The 14281-nt window shown below is 41.7% G+C and overlaps 3 protein-coding genes across 3 annotated transcripts; all 3 read right to left on the bottom strand.

The window, feature by feature from the left end:
* Window positions 1–65: 65 nt before the first annotated feature.
* On the bottom strand, window positions 66–2981 carry LOC106816220 (neudesin-like). Its single transcript, XM_014820801.1, has 5 exons — window positions 2770–2981; window positions 2025–2085; window positions 1607–1710; window positions 1220–1342; window positions 66–745 (listed from the first exon to the last, which is right to left on the bottom strand). Exons 1-5 carry the CDS (start codon window positions 2950–2952, stop codon window positions 611–613), a joined length of 606 nt encoding a protein of 201 aa, XP_014676287.1. The 5' UTR covers window positions 2953–2981; the 3' UTR covers window positions 66–610.
* A 5905-nt stretch (window positions 2982–8886) lies between these two features.
* On the bottom strand, window positions 8887–9330 carry LOC106816216. The gene has a single exon (XM_014820790.1). It carries the CDS (start codon window positions 9328–9330, stop codon window positions 8887–8889), a length of 444 nt encoding a protein of 147 aa, XP_014676276.1.
* LOC106816214 lies at window positions 9327–10262 on the bottom strand. The gene has a single exon (XM_014820789.1). The coding sequence runs from the start codon at window positions 10260–10262 to the stop codon at window positions 9327–9329; it is 936 nt and encodes a 311-aa protein (XP_014676275.1).
* Between the last annotated feature and the right edge of the window lie 4019 nt (window positions 10263–14281).

Genomic DNA, 14281 nt, shown 5'->3' with positions numbered 1-14281 from the left:
TAATTACATTTACTGTCAAGGATCATAGTTGCTGCATATCCTTAATTGTACACATAACTAAAATGTTTTAAATTTTTGGTCATTTATTTATTATAAAAATATTACAATACATTATTGAAATGTTTTGAAACAGTAAGGACAGACAGATTTCAACTGGCATCCCAGTTTAAAAAAAACGTATACACAGACCCACATACCAAAGATAATGTATGTAATGTGTAATACCTGACGCGTTAAGAAATCGTTCCAAGTGTTAGTAGAATGGAATTTGTCACTTATTGTAATACTTTCTTTTTATTATATATATAATATACATGTATGTTGTCATTCCATACTTTTACGATTATACTTTTATTGCTTCTCTTCGTATGTAAGCGGGTGAAAACTAAGCTGCCTTCAAGTGCACCTGTCCACGTGCACGCTGGCCGGAATACCGTCTACATTTCCTGCTAACCTGGATGCTTTTCCGTCTGCACTTGTGACCATAGCTATGAATTACATAATGTTCCAACAACGCCTGACATGTTGCCCTCATATCCTGTTGTTGGTTTACATGGGAACTATATTCATACAGTAGATTTTTGAGCTATGAATTTCAGAGCTGCTTATGTCACAGCTCGTCTCTCGATGCTCCGTCGCTGTCATCGTCATCATCATCTCCTACCAATCCCTCTGCTCTCCTTATGTATTTCATCTTCATAGAATCGACCAAATCTTCGTCAATGAAATTCCCATACTCTTTCCCCTGGATAGAGAAGTATAATATACATTTAGTTTCATTTCACAAAAAGCATGTCTGTGATTTTAGTAATCATATACCGATATCATCTTGATAGAAGTGGTGCAAGTAAATTATTCTTAAATGTTCCAATGTACTATGCTAAGGTCTTGTCGAGAACAAATGGAAACATCAAATGATGGTCAAACTAGAACTCTCTTTAAAGGTCTCAAAGCTAATACCATAATATACAAATATAAATATAAACCTCTAGATATGACATGACCATAAGTTAGACTAGTATAACCTAACCTCATGGTTCATGTTGTGTAACCAAAAAATGTAAAAACATGAAAAAATTGATATTTATGCAATTATAAATCACAAAATAGCTCATCTAGGTTACACAAATTGTTTACACAGCAGCTACTACTAAATGTAATCTCGTATTTTCAAGTTTTTGTATTCATGATGATTAATAGGGATGACTATGAGACTGACCCTGTCTTTCTGTAGAGGTCGTAGCAGAAGGTCTTTTACATAGCCCACAACTGGATACTTTGCTAAATAAACTTCCTTGAATGTTTTTTCTAGTGACTCCAGTTCTGACTCTCTTAATCCTGTCTATGGATATTAATATAAAAATTATTAGGCAAAAGTGTAAAAAAATGTATTATAAATATCAGTATATAAATTTATTTTATAGGCAAAAAGCGGAAATACTTATAATTAATCATACAATAATGGCCAATTTTTCTGTAAGTCTTGAAGTTTATTCACAATGTTTAAATTGATATGTTATATCCAGTACTGTATGAAAATATTTACAATAGATAGATATATGCATGAATGCATGTATAGTGAATTTTCTTTTAAATCAACACTCACCAAGTCAGCTGTTAAATCTTCTGCTTCAAGCGACATTTTGGCCACACCACGTGTTGCATCCTTGCCAACTAGAGCATTATATGGCGCATCCTTCCCATAAAAACCTATTAAAAGAGGTAAAGGAAATTTGTATTATCTTTTACGTTTCACAGGTGTGAATTTTTACTGAAATGGAATTGACCTGGAGCTAGCAATACTACATGATGTCATATCAGAGATTAAAATGAACTCATGTATGCAACATATTGCTTTAATAAACAATACTCATTAGTCCCCTTTTTCTTATTTATATAAAATTGCTGGGCTTGGCGGCCTTGGCCCATCTTGACCTAAAATAAACTATAAAAAATCAAGTTAGTTGATCAAGTGAATTAATAGTGTTATCGTTACGTTTACGTTACGCTTGGAAACCACTTACTTTTTCCTGCAGAAACATCAAATACAACTCCTCGTACCGACATGTAAATTGGCTTGGTCATCTGGAACACACCTTACACCAATAGGCATCAATTCTTTCATGAAAAAGGGTATTTTTTCTTGTGTAAATGCATCTACCTTCAAAATTTCTTTTTCAAATAACCACATGTCACATAATATAACAAATGAACTCAATGTCAGCGAAAATCAAATTTTTAAATCTACGTCGAAAATGTGGACTTTATGAGTTTTAATCTAACTGAGGCAACTTTATACAGGGCCGTAGGCTGAGCAAATTCTTAGGGGGGCCAGTTGCGGATCCAGGATTTCAAGGAGGGGGTGAGAAACGGGTGGGGGGTCTGGGGGTCCTCCCACAGAATTTTTTTTAATGTAGATAGCAGATTACAGGCACTTTGAGGCACTTTTGAGCACATGTACAGCCTTCATTCTGACTACGACAATTATCTTTTAGTAGAACAATTCTTGAAAAAAAAAATTCCCCTCCAAAATCTAGGGGGGCATCAACATGTGCAATAATCAGACAAATTTTTGGACTTTGGCCATCCACTCCATCTTCGATAACTCGCTTTGACCTTGAGGACGTTTCCTTACGACGTTACGAGGGCGTGAACATATACTACGCGGAAGGTGTAGTACTAGTAAGTTACAGTACAAGTAATACTAGTAGTATTACTAGTAGTAGTACACTTTTACTTTACTACATCATCATAATCATTGTAACATACATCAGAACCATCATATTTAGCGAGTTCATCATGCGTAAATGTTTTGACAGGTTCATTCGTCTCAGAACTTTCGTCTTGCGATAACTCCCCTGATGATAACTGCACGAAAACAATTGCGCATAAACATGTAAATAGAAATGTAGACAACTGTATAGAATTTCGTATCAGCACGGACGCAGACATATTGCTAGCAATTTCATCAAAATGGTACAGCTGTTGCTATTCGTTTGAAGCGTGAATTGTCCGCCAATCATACTGCGGATTTGGCTAGAAAGTCCGGAAGTCGTCACGTGTCATGGGCGGATAACCGGAGGAAGACGACCACGGCCATATTGCTGTAGGAGCGGTTAAGGTTTCATTCGTTAGCCGGTAAAAATCCGGTATCATCGGCGATGGACAGTCAAGGCAGGAAGGTTGTAGTGTGTGATAATGGAACTGGAGTAAGTTGCTATCTTATTTCCCATACTATCGCCTTTATTTTGATAGTTTAATGGTGTGTATTTTCAACAATGAGAATTAGGCTACAAAATGTAACTTCTTAAATAGGAAATAGTTTGTTATTTTCAGATTATTGTTGCAAGTAACAAATTCCTGTAAACACCAATATTCGATATGACTTCTCCATTAACGGTTATCATGAAAAAGTAAGATTAACCGTGATGACAGACATTGTGCGTTATTTTAAAAGCTAATAAAGTAATGTGTAAATCGATCTGCTGATGTGTAAATCGGCAAGACATTGACATCACAGCCACAACTTGGGCACGAAGGGTCGTTGTCGTAACACGTACTACAGATATGTACCCGAGGTAGTTTTAGGTTGTTTAGTATTATGTTTATATTTTTATATGAGGTATGTTGGTTCAAGGATAGAGAACATGTATCCCAATAAAACCAATGTCATTTACATCAATATAAATATAATATTATATCAATATAATAGGTTAGGGTTATGGTTAGGGTTAGGATTAGGGTTAGGGTTAGGATTAGGGTTAGGGTTANAGACAGGAAGACCCAACATAGAGGCCGCAGAGCGTCTGGGCTACTCATCTGAGGTCTGTTGCTACGGATTATAACGTAAAAATTGTCAGATCGTTGCCGTGAGTTACCACGATTTTGTTAGGCGGCATGAATATGCAGGACACGCAGTTGCGGTAACAGCATCATTGTTAGGAGACAGCGCCACTATCGCAGATGGAGCGTAGGGGGAGGGTGGGGGAGGGGGTGCGGCGGAAGGGCAAAATGGCAGAGCAGGGGAGGGTGGGAGGGGGGAGTGAGGTGGGGGGAGGAGGCAGCTCTAAATCAGCAAAAGCAGTTCACTCCTTGTTAACAGTCAACAAATCCATGTTTAACGACCTCGCTCTTGAGCCCGGTCAAAAGGTTTATCAGACACTTACTCTTCGCACATCCAGTTGAAAGCACATTTTCATGCGTCCTTTCAATAAAGCCATAATAAAGGTAGTCACCCGCTGCAACAAAAAAGTTTTTCAATCGCGTCGATCACACCCATGTCCTCAGGAAAATGTTTAAAATCTGTCCCTGTTGCCGCCATTGACGCTTTGACGCTGTGGACCCTCTCAATTTCGCACAGGATGCTTTTCCTACCTATGATGCTATACACCGACTATCATGAGCCTAGGTCGAGCCGTTTAGAATTGTGCCGGCGCGCAATTCTGCATTTCTCCCTATACCATTAATGTTAAGGAGTGAATGTTTCCCCCTTCTTTACACCTCTTGACCTTCTGACCTTTGACCACCCAGCTTTCAACATCCAACTCGTTGTTCGGCATTACCCCCCCCCCACGTCCCGAATATCGTGACCGGTACCGTCGAGCGGTTAAAGATTTTCTGCCCAACTGTTGACGGACGCACAGGACGGACGCCTCGGACGGACGCTACGCACTTGACGATCATGCGATTCTACAAGCTGCATCTGACTATGTCAGATGAGCCTAAAAAATAGTTTAGCAAAGAAGGCCCTTGATCCCTAAGGAGAGTGCTACAACCACTAATACAATCATTCATGAATTCCCACGTCCGAAGGATCAGTTTCAAGTTACTCATGTCCAGACAGCTCAGAGCCAATTACATGAAAAAGAAAACAAATAAGGACGTTCGCCGTTAAAATCTCCGCGCCATCGAAAACCATATTCAAAATGCCTGAAAACAACTCATTAGAAACTATTCACTGAAACAATCTAAATATTCCGAGAATGACTCGCCAATTGGTTACTAGACCCAAAATCCATATACTTCACAAACACGTACTCTTGCATGCGCAGAAATATCACCGCTCCCGCTCCCAGTGGACAAAGAACATTAATACCAGGATAATATTATAGGCTCCATCCGCATGTCAAGCAGCAATCATTTACACTTCAACTGCCCAGTGTCCATATTCGCATGTGCTTAACTACATAACCATGCAATAAAGCGTAAGGTCAAACATTTCAAGACCATCAAAAAGCGTAAGGTCAACACTTTCAAGAAGCTGGATTTTCTCCCAAAACCCGTCCTCTCGCATTGGCAACTTACGTTGAACTTCTTACGTGCTAAATCTTTAGGCTGAGATAAGCCTTCAATTGGAAAACTACTCACAACCAAGCTCAAGGGAAATCAGACTCTGTTTTACTACACTAATCAGGCACCACGTTGATACCATGAAGTTCTGTAATTTAAATTTAAGTGTCATCACCTCTAGTATCTCACAAATAAACTTTTTGGTATTCTATTTTACTTCATCAAAGTACTTCTTCTCAGCTAAACCATGCATGCTCTAGCAATTCACAGCATATGCCGCGCACCCCGTGAGCATCACTAACCAATGAGCTTGGGCCTGACCACACCTTGTGTGTGAATGAACATTGCCGTGGGTTTGCCTACTCGTGAGAGGGCAACATAGAGCATGCCATGTGAGAAGACAGGTGTGGTCAGGTCCAAGCCTATGGTAGTGAAATTCTGTCCTTGGGCTTTGTTTATTGTCATAGCATAGCAAAGGGGGATAGGGACTCTGCAATTGAAATGGAAGATGGAAGATGGATTTATTTTAGAACAAGATCCTAAATAAAGTCGAGAAATAGAAATTAGTCTTCCTAAACAATATTTTTCTATCATTTTTCCATCAAAATATGTATCGGGGTTTAAAGTTCTAGAAAATGAACACATTGAATGATAGTTTTGTTGTTTTTGACTTTAAAAGAAATTTTTAGGTAAAAAAATGTTTTTTTACCTACCGACCTACCCTTTAAAAAAATTGATTTGGAACCGTAAACAGCGATTTTTTTATTTTATGCTTAATATCGAATTATATTATAATTATATCAGCAGTTTGTAAGAATTGATATTAGAATTGAAATCCCCAATATCAGCAGTTTGTTTGGTCAGCAGTTAATAATTTCAGGAGCTTTCTGGTCAGCAGTTGATAATCACTGTCTGTGGGGCTGTCTGGGGGTTTAACATGTTTTGCCAACAATACATAATTCATGCAGGAATTGGTGACAATCGGCAGGATTAATGCCATTTATTGACTGGGCAAACATGGTGACTGTGTTTGTGTAGGCCTACGAACTATGATTGTTATTCATGAAACAGGCATATTGATATATCGGAAAACCTACCTTAAGTGCAGGAGATAAAGGTATATTAAATTGTATTAACTCAGCTACAAAGTTTTCGGCGTCAAACTGAACCGAACGTGAAGATGTGGTGAGCACATTGTCGTGAAGAGCCTCATTATGGATTTTGGGATATCCCAGGGGAGTCCCATGAGGGGAATTCCTAAACTTAAAAATAACTTAGCTAATAAAAATTCGCTGTATGCCTTTGATAGTATACATTTTAAATTAAATATATTTTAAATATGCTTATATTTAAGATGAAAGAAAGAAGTTGCGCACCTGGTGAGAAATATATATTTTTTTAATTTCCGTGGCTGTCGAGTTATCAGTCGCGACCCGTATCGTCACGTTGAATCAATCGTGTACCTAGCTCTGCAACTATAGCCATTGCTCTGACACAGGCCTGTGGCGGAGCGAAGGGCTATCGACCTGGGGCCGGTTTCACGAAGCCTACTTAAGTATTGAATCGTGATTAAATCACTAATCATGATTAACTTCTCGTACTTCGTGAAACAGATTTTTAAGTATGATTAACTAATCATAATTATGGGAAGTTAAGTATGATTAGTGATTTAATCATACTTAAGTTAAGTACGCTTCGTGAAACCGGCCCCTGCTGTTTAAAACGCGGTGGGTTGCCAGGTTTGGACTATCCCAGAATCCATCGGTGTGCGTAAGCTCTGTAAAGCGTAGGCCAAAATATCATTTCTGCCGTGTGCCCTACACGTTAACAATAGATTTTACAATACGCTTCAGTCCACTCAAATAGATTATAATAATACCATCTTCTTGTTGTGCCCCCAGGGTGTCCCCAGGGTGTACAAACAGATTAGTGAGCGGGTCCAATGTTAAATTTTACAGGATACCGTCTGCGGACAGAGAACGCCGAGAGAAGCAGATTTGGGCTATTCGACATGTAGAGAATGACAGCGCGAGAAGCGATAAATTGTGGAATCCAAAAGAACACAGTCGACTTTGTAGTCAGCATTTCATCAAAGGTAGGCCTATTTACATACTATATAAGGTTAAAAGCATAAGTTACCTTGCTACTTATATTTGCGGAATAAGTCTGAAACAAATATTTACGCATGCTACTATTGCAAAGGCTGCACTAGGTCTGGTAGCATCTATATCTCTCTCTCACAGACATGCACACACGCATATAGTGTATAATAAATATTATTTGTTGCGCTTTGTTGGTTTTTTGATTTTTTTCGATGTTGTTTTGTTAAACGGTTGTCCAGCGGACAAAGTCACAATATTTTACATTACAAAGCCCCAAGTCCCATCTGTACAAAAACAATATCAGGATGATATGTATTACTGCATGCGCCTGTCTGTGAGTTTGTTCGTCACTTCGACGGACAATACATCATTCTTTCTCAATAACAGTTTGTCATCGCCTCTCGTTATATCGTCGTACACCTCTGACCATGTGAATGTAGTGTCAAACGATTTCGTACTGAAGTCGTAGTACATGTACTAGCTAGTGTTGTCAGTGATTACAACACAAAGGAACAGTGTTGTATAAAGAGAGTCTTTACGTGGTCGCTTCAAACACTCCAAGCACTCACGCCAGAGTGAGCCATGCTAGACTCTCCTTCCTTGCTTCTACCTCTGTGGCAGTGTAACGTTGAAGTATGTTTGTTGTGTATGAATAAATGATATAGAAGAAATCCAAACCTTTTTTTTATAGTTTCTTTATTTCCGGCTTTTACAGAATAAACAGGTAACATGTGTACACTGTAACACATCACATATACATATATCACAATCTCGAACAATAGGGATCATATTACATGTATATAAACATACATATATATTGAAATTTCTGTATTCACACATATTTTGTGGTTATTGTCCAAGGCTGTGGAATAAAGAGGCCCACTTGCCGTAAAATTTGTCCATGTTGTTGTTTGTTTGTGAAATATATTTTTCGTTGATCATAATGTGTTTGATGTTGGCCTTAACTGCAGCAAAGGTTGGTCTCGAATTGTTCAACTTGCTTTTGTAAATAGATAACTTTGCTATTTGTATACTCAAATTGAGTATGATGTCAGTATTCAAAACACCAAGGATAATGTCGGTGTTTGTAAACCTATGTAATTGTGTAAAACCATTTCTAACCAACCAAGCATGCAGTTCTATCCAAACATCAGTTACACAAGAACATTCTGTAAATAAATGGACAAGTGATTCACTTGCACTTTTACAAAAGGAACATAGATCATCATCTACGATCTTTATGATAAATAAGAAGTGATTTGTAGTAAGGATTCTATGAAGGATTCTGTATTGGAAGTATCTCAGGTTGGTATCGATTGAGGTTTGGAATGGCAATAGATAGAAATGTTTCCATTCTTCAGTATTCAAGGCAATATTTAAATCTCTGCACCATTTATCTCAGCTAATAATGTGTAATATTATTTGAATTATTATTGAATATCTTATAGAACTGTACAGCCTTTAGGCGCCTTGTATAAGGAGTAGATTGTCGGGGTTATTGATGGACCTGCAGCTGAGCTTCTGAGCTATTGAGTAATATTTTTGTGACATCTGTCCTGAACCCCAGAGTGTCTTCTTCTACTGTCCAATACACTCCGAGAGCCCTCTCGGCTGGTAGGGTTTCTCTATCGAAATCCAATTCCCTTATTTCCTTTGCTCTTTCCTCGGGAGATATCGACTCCAAGAGCTTCTGGCTAGTGTTCACGAACTTCGTCAGTTTCCATCCTCTATCTTTCAGCAGTTTCCTCAGACTGTGTGCAAGGATCATAGCTTCGTCCTCCTCGGAGACAAACTTGAGACAGTCGTCGACGTAGAAGTTCCTAACGACTGTATTCGTGACGGTTGAATTGTACTCATCACGACTATCCGTTGCAGTTTTCTTAAGCGCTAGGTTTGCGCAGCTGGGCGACGACGCTGCTCCAAACAGATGTACAGTCATTCTGTACTCCGCAGGTTCTTTCTCCACATCTCCGTTAGGCCACCAGTAAAATCGGAGGTAGTCCCTGTCGCTGGTGGAAACTCTGACCTGGTGGAAATGGCTTTTATGTCCGCCATGAAGGCTACTGGGTCTTGATGGAATCTCAGAAGTACGCCGACGAGGCTGTTCGCTAGATCAGGTCCTTGCAGTAGTATGTCGTTTAAACAGACGCCAAAGAATTTTGATGAGCAGTCGAAGACTACGCGGATCTTGTCAGGCTTCTTGGGGTGGTACACGCCGTGATGTGGGATGTACCACACCCGTCCATCCTTTCGACTCATAACTTCATCCGGGGTTTCCGCGTAGCCTTTTTCCATCATATCCGTCATGAAGTTCTTGTAGTCCTTGTAGAACTTTGGGTTTCCCTTCAGCTTTTTCCGCAGCCCTTGTAATCGGTTCATGGTTGGGTTCCTGTTGTCGGGGAGCTTCCTTCCATCATCCCTTATCGGAAGTCCAACCTCGTAGTGACCCTCGTGAAAACGTGTTGTCTCGGAAGTCAACTTAATGAACAGCTTGTCTTCTTGGCTTGGTTCAAGCCGGTCCTCGTCAAACTGCTCCGGGAAGTCGTACACGAGCGTCCTCGCCATCATTCTTCCGACCTGTTCCATGTCTTGTATTGCTGCAAGCTCTGCTCTATTGACTGGTCTTCTGCTACTGATTTCGCTTCCATTGTGACGGACGACATTCCAGACGATCCAGCCTATGGCGGTTCTCACGGCATGGGGGCTACCCCGTGGACCGGTAATGGTCTCGTACGGCGTGAAGGCGTCCGCTACCGCGTTTCCGATAAGCAAGCCGATTTCTCCTTCAACTTGAGGTAACGGCAAGTCTTGTAGGTGTTCCCACTTTTGGAAGTCTTCCTTCGTTGGTATGTGTTTTCTCCTCACCGGCATAATCTCCTTGGTGTAGACTCAGGGTAGATCCACCGAGTGCTGTCCGTCAAGGGATCCTACTTCCAAGCCTGTCAGGACATATGTTGCTATGGTATGCTGGGCTCCCATTGTGTTCAGTGTAATCTTTGCCTTGCGGCCTCCGATGCCCAGTTGCTGTCTTAGATTGTCGGTGCAAAATGATATGCTGCTCCCTGGGTCAAGGAAGGCGTACGTTTCGATCGCCCTCCCAGTCTTCTTCGATCTTACGACTACCGGAACGATTGCCATGGTGCATAAGCTTTCGCCGGCCCCTGTGCGACAAGATAGATCTGACGAGCAGCTGGCCAACGTGGCTGACGTAGCTCCGGGCTCCTCCTTTGCAGTCATGCGTCTCTCAATGTAAGAGTGTAGGATGGCGCTGCTCGCACGTCTTGCACGTGGCTCTATGGTGGCAGTCTCGACTCCTATGACCAGACTTGAGGCATCCGAAACAAACCCCCTTGGTCTTGACGATTTCGAACCTGTCTTCTACTGAGAGAGCCTTGAAACTTTCGCAGGTATCGACTCCATGCTTGGGATTTCCACAGTTGATGCAGCTGAATTCTCGTTTGCCCTGGCCGGGACTAGAACTTAGTCTTGCCGCGTCGGAATGGCTGCCGACAGTGGCGAAGGTACCCTTTCCTCGGGCGTGCCTTTCCCTCGTCTTCTGTTGGCTCTGAATGCTACTGCCGCTATCTCTTTTGACCATGGCATCGCGCCCATAGATTGGATCATTGCTCTTGGCGGCCTCCTTCTTAACGAACTTGCATAGTTCGTTGAACCCTACAGTCATCCCCTTTTCCCTATTGCTGTAGACGATGTTCCTCCACCGGTCGTGAAGGTAGAACGGTAGCTTTCCCACCAATTTCATGAGGTTGTCGGGATACTCTAAGATCTTCAGAGCGTCCATGCTATCCACTGCATTGCCGCATTCGGCAAGGAAGATTCCGAAGTCATCGAGGTCCTTTGGGCTATCGACTCTAATGTTGGGCCAGCTCAGCGCCCTCTTTATGTAGGCATTGGCAGTTCTATCTGACTGGCCATATCTCTCCTCTAATTCTACCATGCGCTTCACCCACGGTAAACTGTTCGAGAAAGTTCATCCTTTGATCGTCCGACGTCGAATTGTCTGATAAACCTTCTGTATTCGAGTGGATCGCCTGCAAATTTCTTGATATCAGACTGCAGTTTTCGATTTCCCGAACCATGGCTATCATTGCTTCTTCGGGTGGTGAGGACTTTAGGTGTGGCTGATATGCAATGTCTCGATCGTACGTAGCATGCGTTGGCTGAAACGCTTGGGCTGTGGCGTCGAGTCATAGATCCCCTCTGATATCCTTCAGCTCGTTGCGTCGATCCTGTCTTCGAACACTTGTTACGACTAAATCTGATCGATCTGGTGGCTTCACATTGCATTGACTTTGATCCTCCACCATCGCCATACGTGGTGTATAACTTGCCTGACTCTGATCTTCTTCTTGCCTTTGATCCTCCAGCATCGCCATGTCTAAAGCCTTAACTTTCGCACTAGCTGCGGCCATCTCCATTTCGAACTCGAGTTCTTCCTCCTGAAGTTGAAGTTGGAGCTTTTCTTGGGCCAGCGCTTGCCTTTTTGTGAGAGCGGCCTTACGGACGGACAACTCAGCGATTCTTAGAGCTTCCTTAGCCTGCTTTGCAGCCATGGGCGACATAGACGATATAGACGAGACGCTACCCTTTCCTCGGGTGTTCCTCGATTCCTCCGCCATGAGCCAGTCTTGAGTCCTCTTTTTGAATCCATGACACCTGTCGTCCTGTTCCCTGTACATCGACCAGTAATCCGTCTCCTTTCCTTCCTCCGATAACACGTCTGAGTAGGTTATGTGGTCGTCACAGAAGACCTCATAGAGTTGGAGCCATTGCGAGTATTGCTCTCTGACGAGCCCAATCTCCTCCCCCTCTCGTATCAGTGCGTCGATTGAATCCTGCAGCTTATTCATTCGTTTAATTTGACCTGTGCAATTTTTTAACCTTGTCTCCTTTATGAACTCCGATCCTTTGGCAGTCATTTTCCTATCACGGGTGTCTCCTCCCCCTTGGTTAGTAGCTCCATCCTCCTGTGAACTACCCCCTTGGGGTTGGTTGTCCTGTTCCTGTTCTTCCCCGTTGTTCATGTTGCCTTAGTATCGTAGAAGGAAAACAAAGTCCTTTAATTTAATATAATCTCCCGTCCTGGCTTTTAACTACAAAGTTCGAAATTCCACATGTATGTCCGAAGATGCGCCTTCTTTATTTATTATAAACGCGTGCTCATGAGCGTGTGTGTGCGATTAACTGAAAATGATACAAAATACAAGAATCATAAGACAATTGTAAACTATAGACATCATTCAGAACAAGATGGCTAGAAGAACGAGGCGCCGGATTATAAGGGCGTGGGTATAACATAACATTCACTTCTAAACCGAAAGGATAATGGCCCCCAGGGCTACATAGTTACATGCTTCATACAACAAAGGAATTCTTGATCTCGAGAATTTGCACGTTAACTCGATAAAAAGTTGCTTACTAACAGTGCAGGGTATCTTACAACCAAATTTGCCTAAAGGATTAACCATAACGCTTATACTCTAGAATACTTGCAGGACTTTTTGTGGTCTGTTATATTGCGGGAAAATTACATTTGGATAAGGACAAAGAAAAACATTTCTCCTTGTCCTATCCTCCATTTCGCATTACCTTAACTAATCAAATACGTGCTGTCACCTGACGGAAGGCAGGGGAACTAAACAAACAAGATGCTCTCAGGCATCAACACTGGAGTTCGGCCATGTTTTTTTTCAGAATGCCGATTTCTTCGCGGTCCTTTTGTTGGTCAGCTTTGACTTCCGCAGTGTCCATCTCCAACCCTTCCAACTTGGTAGTGAGACTGTCTACTTTAAATTTCAGATCAGTAAAGCCAGACTCCATTCGAGAATTCATCTCTGCCCTCATATGTCCGTCAGTAGCTTATGTAGGTCTCCATTGGTGATCTCGCTAGCTTTGTCGGCCATGCTTTCCTGCTCATGGGACGGCGCGGTCTCAATTTCTCCCGTCACGTTTTTGGCCGTCGAACGGGTATACCTCGGTGTTAGAAATTTAGTTATTGTATCCTTTGCCTTTCCGCCGCCTTTTTTACTCATAGTATGCTCGCACTTTTAGCTTTTTCAGTTATAATATAGAATATAAGCGGGAGCCACCTGACCACACGTCTTGTTACTCTGCCGCCATAACCGGAAGTCTGAAATCCAAACTTGTGTAGTAACCGGAATAAACTTTATTATCTGTCACACAGTGTATATAGTCACATCTTGCACAGAGAGACAAAGAAACGCGCATGTAAGCGCGTGTGCATGCTTACTCTCGCGACCACCACCAGACTCCTCCCTCCTACATCTCTGTCTCCCCCAAAACCCCCGCCATGTCTACACTCGATCTGCAACCCTATTTCACAATGACTCGAGAATCTGCTTTTAACCTAAAACACGTACGCTTATCCAATTCCCTGTAACATCAATGCGGCCACACAAAATGCGCGACGCTGCGTCTAGATAGACTATTACTAAAACAACCCCTAGACGAACTACTTCATGTAAACATTTGTAAAACATATGTTACAGCAGGGAAGAACATGACTTTTATTTTGGTTGTATGCTTCCTAGCATTTGAGGCGAAAAGCGCCGGGTAACACAGCAAACAAGACGTAGTTGGCCTGTGTTAGAAATAGAGTAGACACAGTGCTTATAGTTATGCTAACTATTAATGTTAGAGTAATGTTACCTTAAAAATACTGGATATTCTAGTATAACTAGTTACTAAATTCAGGCGGTGTTTTGTTATTGTTCGGCTAATGGCTGCACTCTTGTTTCCGGTGTTTATCATCTCGATCTCTTTATTTTGTACTGGACTCAAGGGTTTAAATCCACATCAGTAGAACCCACTCCAGGAATCTGGCTCGGTCCAGTTTTGGCAGCTCTTCCATT

This window comes from Priapulus caudatus, unplaced genomic scaffold, assembly GCF_000485595.1.
Source record: "Priapulus caudatus unplaced genomic scaffold, Priapulus_caudatus-5.0.1 Scaffold1316, whole genome shotgun sequence".
Lineage (NCBI taxonomy): Eukaryota > Metazoa > Priapulida > Priapulimorpha > Priapulimorphida > Priapulidae > Priapulus > Priapulus caudatus.
The sequence above is the reverse complement of the archived record's forward strand: the minus strand, read 5'-3'. Positions and strand labels throughout refer to the sequence as shown.